Source organism: Rosa rugosa, chromosome 1 (assembly GCF_958449725.1).
Source record: "Rosa rugosa chromosome 1, drRosRugo1.1, whole genome shotgun sequence".
NCBI lineage: Eukaryota > Viridiplantae > Streptophyta > Magnoliopsida > Rosales > Rosaceae > Rosa > Rosa rugosa.
The window spans coordinates 15844455-15852710 of NC_084820.1; the positions used below are offsets into that span (position 1 = coordinate 15844455).

The following is an 8256-nucleotide window of genomic DNA, read 5'->3' on the forward strand; positions in this document are numbered from 1 at the left end:
TACGTTTGATTTCTGTAAAATCATTTTATCACCTTAAACTTTACACTTAAAATCATTTGTGCCCCCAAATTTCTAATTTGATCACATGTGCCCTTGTACTCTCCAATTTGATCAATTATGGTCAATCCTTCACTAATTTATCAATTTATTCATATATTGTTGTCCACTCAAACTAGTTTTTAGCCTTTAATTATGCAAGAAGCACACTATTTACATGATCAAGGCTAAAAATTGACCCTAAGTGGGCATGCATTGTCACTAATTTATGAAGAAATTAAGGAATTAGTTTACTATTGATTATGATTGATCATATTAGAGAGTATAAGGGCATATGTGATTAAATTAAAAGTTCGGGGGCACATACGATTTTAGGCATAAAGTTCAAGGCGGTAAAATGAATTTATTTCATATATATATATATATATATATATATATATATATATATATATATATATATATATATATATAATGAATTTATTTCATAAACTTTGTGCCTCTTTTCTCTGGGGGGACTCTGATACGAAAAAGAAAATCCACTGGAGAAGTTGGGAAAAGTTATGCCTTACTAAACAAGAAGGAGGTATGAGATTTAAGAACATTTATGCTTACAATTGCTAAACAAGGGTGGAGAATTATTTCCAACCCTCAGTCTCTAGTTGCTCAGCTCTTTAAAGCCAAGTACTTTCCCAATTGTTCTTTCTGGGACGCTGAGCTAGGTGTGGCACCTTCATTTTCATGGAGAAGCATTATTGAGGGCAGACCAGTGCTAAAAGCAGGAGTCAAATGGAAAATAGGTGATGGTCAACTAGTAAGCAACTGGAACGATGATTGGATCCCAAATTGTCCAAGGTATTTAATCTAAAGACCGTTGAGCTCTCCTTTTGATAAGGTGGCAGACTTGATAAATGAGCATGATCGTTCCTGGATTCCCACATCAGTTCATATGATTTTCCCTACTGATGTGGCTACACGCATCCTTGCTATTCCCTTAAGCAGAAGAAGCACATGTGACAAGTAGTATTGGCAACCAGAAAAGAAAGGCATCTTCACAGTGAAATCAACATATTGGGTGGCTAGGGCTCATGTTCTTGGCAATGCTTTAACTACTACATCAACCGGTGATCCCTTCCAAGAACTGTGGAAAAGACTATGGGGAGCCAAAGTGCCGGGGAAAGTGCAAATATGTGTGTGGCGAGCATGTCAAAATATACTGCCCACAAGGGAACGTCTTCTCACCGAGGGCTATGAAGGTGACTTGAGTTATTTGCTTTGTAAGCATAGAATGGAAGACAGTGTGCATCTTTTTTGTAAGTGTCCTGTTGCTGTTGAGTTCTTCTCCATCTTATCTTCTCATCTTCAAAATTCTATTCTCCCCAATATGGTGTTTAAAGAATGGATGCTTGAACTAGCGATACATCTCAAGAAGGAGGTGTTTGAAAGACTTCTCATGGGCATTTGGTCCTTATGGAAGAACAAAAATGAAATGTTATGGGAGAACACTTCGAAACCTGGTTCTGCTCTTTTCCTAAGTTCTATGACATGGTTAGATGAGTATAAACAGGCTAGAACTTCTCCTATTGCACCTCAACCGAAGACTAAAGCTAGCTGGCAGCCTGCACAACATGGGGAAGTAAAAATTAATGTTGATGGAGCATTCTTGCCTACTCTAACTCAAGGGGGTCTTGGTGGTGTGATCAGAGACTATAAAGGTCAATTTGTTGCATCTTTTGCACATCCTATTCAGTTTGTTTCTTCAGCCAAGCAAGTGGAGCTTTTAGCTATCAGGGCGGGATTGGATTTGATTCAACATTTGCAGCTCACACATGCTACTATAGAAACTGATTGTCTTGCAGCAGTACAAGAGATCACACATGAGGGTGTTGCCCTCTTTCAGTTTGGTAGTATTGTTGATGATATATGTACAGCCCTACACAACCTGCCGCAAGTCAGGATTACTTTTGCTCCACGAACATGTAACCAAGTAGCACATAGACTAGCCAATCTTGGATTCGAATCTGATCGGAAACAAGCATGGTATAGCCAAGCTCCTAATTGTATTAGGGATGTACTACATCATGATTGTAACCTATTGACATAGGTGTTGCAATAAAAAAAATAAAAAATAATATATATATAGAGAGAGAGAGAGAGAGAGGGCCATTCCACTAAGGGATCTTTTTTTTTTTGGTCTTTTCTAGGGATAGGGCATTAGACCAACTTTTCGATGACATTTCGTCATCCCAACCGTTCAATTTTTAAGTTCTAATGTGTAGATCATTTCTGCAAATTTTCAGCCAAATCGGTGACCGTTAAGATATCAAACTTGATTAAATCAATGGACGAACCAAATCTGTCAAACCTGAACCGTTCATACTTATAATTTTAAATCGCAGTTTTGAATGCCTTAACGACAATCAATTTGGCTAAAAATTTGCGGAAGTGATCTGCACATTAAGACCTAAAAACTGAACGGTTGAGATGCCAAAATATGATTAAAAAGTTGGTCTAATACCCTATCCCTAGAAAAGACAAAAAAAAAAAGATTCCTCACTAGATGGGCCCTATATATATATTGTTTGCTGATATGAACAAGAAATGACGAATTGCTCTAGCGGTTGTGAAGTTAGTCAATACGCGTTCTCCCCACCACGGTTTGAAAGTTTTTTATTTTTTAAATAAGTTAATTGATTAAGATGGACCCTTTGAACCTTCCTTCACTAGTTCACCCTTCAGGTTATTTTTTTTTCATGGCCCACATTTTTTATTTTTTCCTTTTCCTTTTTATGTGACCTTTTCCTTTCCTTATTCCATATGAAGAACTATTCCCTTTCTTTCTCCGTATGGAAAACTGACCCAAATTAAACTCTATATTGTAAAAGTAAAATGAAATTGGAATTGGTCTACTCATTTCATTTCATAGTCCCTTTATATAGGGAGAGAATTACAACGGAAATATCAATTACAATGATGACATTAAATGCTGATTGATCCGTAATCCTTGCTGATTGAAGATAATCGCTAATTCCTTGATTCCCTCTCCGTTAGTCACTTTGACGAAGGCACATAATGTGCTTTTCTTTTAACACTCCCCCTTGTGCCAAGTCAAAGACGAAATGGTGCATGAGTTGTTGCCTCACTAAAAACCTTGCCAAGTAACAATAAAAACCCTGTGGGACAAAAAATACACCTTGGTCGAAGGAAAAGAGCACAACGCACATTTTACATTTGAGGATGACATGTGTGTGTTAGACTCCCCCTGACGTCTACACCTCCCCCTGATCCTTACATTAATCAAGGGAGCTTGGAAAGTCTTCGCATTCCTATGCTTTTCACATGTTTCTCAAATATGGCCTTAGGCAATGATTTGGTGAACAAATCTGCCACATTCTCCTCAGACCTTACTTGATTCACTTGAATCTTGAGGAGGGCCTGTTGTTGCTGATTGTAGAAAAACTTTGGCGATATGTGTTTTGTATTATCACCCTTGATATATCCTAGCTTCATCTGTTCGATGCAAGCTACATTATCTTCATAAATGCAAGTATGCTCTTCAGTGGTGGAACTCAAACCACTAGTCCCTCGAATATGTGTAATGATAGCTCTTAGCCATACACACTCACGAACCGCCTCATGTAGAGCAATGATGTCTGAATGGTTCGAGGAGGTAGCCACAAGGGTTTGCTTGGTTGATCCCAAGATATCGACGTGTTCCCAATGGTTAATACATAACCAGTTTGGGAACGACCTTTATGTGGGTCAGAGAGGTACCCAGCATCAGCAAAACCAACCAAAACGTCATTTGGCGTTTCGGTGTAGTGAGTGGCGCTTTCGCCATCAACATTTCCTTTATGGATTACAATTCCATCTGCGGTCTCTCTTGTCTCTCTGTAGGGAAAAAACATTCCCAAGTCAATGGTTTCTTTTAGGTATCGGAAGATGTTCTTGATACCATTCCAGTGACGCTGCGTTGGCGCTGAGCTAAATCTAGCTAACAAGTTCACTGAGAATGCAATGTCTGATCGAGTACATTGGGCTAAGTACAATAATGCTCCTAGCAGGCTTGGACTGGGCCTTACTATATTTAAAGACAATAATGGCGGGTCGGGACGGGCCGGGCCGGGATTTATTGTAAATCGAAGGATCCAAGCCCGTCCATATAAAGTTGGCCTTGTGGGCTTTTTCGGGCCGGGTCTTGCTGGCTTTTTCGGGACGGGCCTTGTGGGCTTTATTTATAATAAATATTTAAAGACACTAATTTTTTTATAAATCTATATGTATATATCATACATTCCAAAGAGCAACCTCTATCAGTTCAAAGAAAATGGGAAAACCGACTATTGGATGTGATTATAACAATGAATTATGCGTGTGGTTAAAAATTTAGTCAATTTCACCATAGTTTCGAACCCGATCGGATTGGTCAACCGTAGTCATTTGTCTGTTTTCTTGGTTGACCGATGGCATGACGACCACGAAACGTACTTATTTTTTTACATCACGTTTGTAAATATTTCATCGATGGATGTGCGTGGACATAAGATAAAATTTTCAATTTTAATTACAAATACATTGGTCTATACCAATTTGCCTCCTAAAGTTGTATAACTTATACACTACATTTAAATTGTTGAGGTTCATTCTAAAGCAAACATGAAGTGAAAAATGAATTTGGAGAAACCAACCGCTTGATGGAGAAATTGTAATGTTTTATGATGGTTGTAAAAATTTCAGCCAATTTGGTTCTCGTTTCGAATTCGATCAACTAGGTCAAACTTAGTTACTCTTATAAACCTATATTTATATATCACTCTAAAGGGCAACCTCTATCAATTCAAATAAAATAGAAAAACCGACCGTTGGATGAGATCATTATAATAAATTATCAGTGTGGTAAAAAATTTAGCTAATTTCACCATATTTTCGAATCCGATCGAATCGGTCAACCGTAGTCATGATATGTAGAATATATATGCACATATTCTATATAGAAGTATGAGAACGTCCAATTTCACCATAAGCCAAATTACAACAAATTCACACTCACAATAAGAGACACGCACACACATATAATGATGATGTGGCACACTAAAGATTTCCAAATATATGTGCTGGGCCTTCTAGACATAAACTTGTAAAAGATGTTGCAGATTCTCGTCCAAGCTGAACTGCCTTCACTTAAATTTCCATAACTGCTTCTAGAAAAGTCAGAATCACAAACCGTAAAATTCTTCAGAAACTAGACACATGGGACTTTCCGTGCATATAGGGTACAACTCCTAATTCTATCAGAGCAGTTCCCAGTAATTCAGCGAAATTAGGTGTTCTGCACAACAGTTTCTGTGTTATTTGTATAATATTTTTTGTTTGCGGGCTTTTACAGGCTGGGCCTAACGGGCTTTTGGCGGGCCGGGTTTCAAACCCCTAAACCAAGCCCGGCCCTCTACCCACCGAACCGGGCCTATGGCGGGCTTTTGGCCCTCCGGGCCAACAGGCCTCCATCGGCCCACTTGATCAGTCGGCTTTTTGATGAGGCCTAAATGCGCCTATTACATTTAGATAGGGAATTTCAACTCCCAACACCTTTTCGTCATCTTCCTTTGGACGAAATGAATCTTTTTTTTCATCCAAACTTCGACCGATCATGGGAATGCTAGCAGGATGCGCTTTGTCCATGTTAAATCGCCTGAGCATCTTTTGGACATACGCAGACTGGTGGATTAGTATTCCACAAACTCGGTGTTCTAGTTCAAGGCCTAAACAGAATTGAGTTTTCCCAAGATCCTTCATCTCAAATTCGGATTTCAAGTAGCTCGCAGTTTCTCTTATTTCATCAAGAGTACCTATTATGTTCATATCATTGACATACATAGCTATAATTGCAAATCCGGAACTTGTTTTCTTTATGAATACGCAGGGACATAATTCATCATTCTTATATCCCATCTCAATCAAGTAGTCACTTAGACGGGTATACCACATCCGCCCGGATTATTTCAATCCGTAAAGTGAGTGTTTCAACCTAATTGCAAATGCACTTCGTGGTTTAGAGTCACTTGACTTGGGTAATGTAAGGCCATCAAGCATTTTCATATATATCTCTGAATCAAGATCCCCATAGAGATATGCAGCAATCACATCCATGAGCTGCATTTCCAGTCCTTCGGAAACTACCAAGCTAACTAAGTAGCGGAACGTTATAACGTCCATTTCGGGAGAGTATGTCTCCTCGTAGTCAATTCCCGGGCGTTGTGAGAAACCTTGCGCCACAAGGCGAACCTTGTACCTCAGGACTTCATTCTTCTCATTACGCTTTCTGACACAGACCTATTTATGTCCTACTGGCTTTACACTTGGTGGGGTTAGCACTACCGGACCAAATACCTGTCTCTTTGCCATAGAATCTAGTTCTGCCTGGATTGCTTCTTTCCATTGAGGCCAATCTGCTCTTTGTTGACATTCTGCAACTGAGCGTGGTTCGATATCATCGTGCTCTATGATTTCTTGAGCAACGGTATATGCAAATATATCATCAATGTGTATGGAAGATCTTTCTATCAACTCATACGCACTCTCATAATCCATTGAGATTTCTTTGTTCTCTGGAATCATTTCAAACATCGGAGCGTCCTCCAGTATTGATTCATGGACATAACTGTAATCAGACACAATCTCATGAGAGGGATTCTCTACATTGATGATTAATGGATCGGTTTGTGCCTTACTCGCCCTCTTCTTCCTTGGGTGAGTGTCAATCGAACCAAGTGGCCTCCCCTTCTTCCTTTGGGGAGCCACGGCCTCAACCATACATCCACTAAGTGTGGTTGCAGTGCCTTTATCTGCGGCACCGTGCCCCTTGTTGGGGACTTCTAACCTTGCAGGCACATTTGCAGCTGGTATATGTGATCTCGTCACTTTTGTGATATCAGTAAACGCATCAGGCATCGAATCTACTACGTTCTGAAGGAAGATCGATTATTCTTTTCACTTCACTTTCATATTGTGAAGTGCGGGGATCAAAATGAGACAGAGTGGGGATAAACCACGACAATTCCTGTCGTTCCCTTGGAAAATCCTTTTTCCTATCTCCCCCTAACGACGGGAAGACTGTCTCATCAAAGTGACAATCTGCAAATCTAGCGATAAAGAGATCGCCTGTCAAGGGTTCCAAGTAGCGGATAATTGTTGGGGATTCGTATCCAACATAAATACCTAATCGTCTCTGGGGACCAATTTTGGTGCACTGTGGGGGTGCAATAGGCACATATACTGCTCAACCAAATATGTGTAAGTGTGAAATGTCAGGCTTATATCCAGTTACCAACTGGTACGCAGAAAATGGTTGGCTAGCAGTGGGTCTGAAACGAATAAGTAAAGCTGCGTGCAATATTGCATAACCCCAGGCAGATATAGGCAGGTTGGTGCGCATAACCAGTGCCCTAGCCACTATCTGTAGCCTTTTGATGGTGGCTTCTGCGAGACCATTTTGTGTATGCACATGGGGTATAGGATGCTCTACATCGATCCCAATAGACATGCAATATTCATCAAATGTTTTTGATGTAAACTCTCTAGCATTATCAAGCCTTATAGACTTGATAGGGTGGTCAGGGTGGTGAGCCCTTAAACATATAATCTGTGCTAGGAGTTTTGCAAATGCAACATTTCTTGTGGACAATAAAGCGACATGTGACCAGCGTGTCGAAGCATCCACCAGAACCATAAAGTACTTGAATGGTTCACATTCTGGATAGATAGGTCCACAGATATCTCCTTGTATCGTTTGTAAGAATGGAATGTTTTGTTTTGTGTTTTTAGCATAGGAAGGTCTCGATCCCGTTCTTGCTAAAGAGCAGATTTTGTAAAACGAGTGATGTGCCTTTGAAATAGTCAATGAGGCATAATGGGAGGGAGGTAGTGCTTCTGGTACTTCAGAAGGTAATGGCTGCATTTGAGCAGTACTAGGACCGACACCTTGCAGTGTGGCGGATTTTTCTCTCATTTTATTTTTCACTCGAAAGAAGGGATGTCCATGTGAGTTCTTTAAAATACGGATCATCATGTCACGACCGGGGTGCCCTAGGCGGTCATGCCAAAGCCTGTATGAGTCAGTGTCCCACATTTCATTGTTTGTGACAGCATAGGATTCAATGATCCGAATCGTAGTGAGGTACAGTCCACTAGATTGACTCATAAGTTTCTCTAAAATGTGTTTCCTTCCATATTCATTACAGGTAATATAAAGGTATTCAGTTCCAT

General features: G+C 39.9%; 1 protein-coding gene across 1 annotated transcript; it reads left to right on the forward strand.

The window, feature by feature from the left end:
• Positions 1-1282: 1282 nt before the first annotated feature.
• On the forward strand, positions 1283-2098 carry LOC133712604 (uncharacterized). The gene has a single exon (XM_062138741.1). The coding sequence runs from the start codon at positions 1283-1285 to the stop codon at positions 2096-2098; it is 816 nt and encodes a 271-aa protein (XP_061994725.1).
• Positions 2099-8256: the final 6158 nt, after the last annotated feature.

Bases quoted from the DNA above. Each gene is read 5' to 3' on its own strand.
- LOC133712604 (XM_062138741.1), top strand. From the start codon at position 1,283: ATGGAAGACAGTGTGCATCTTTTTTGTAAGTGTCCTGTTGCTGTTGAG.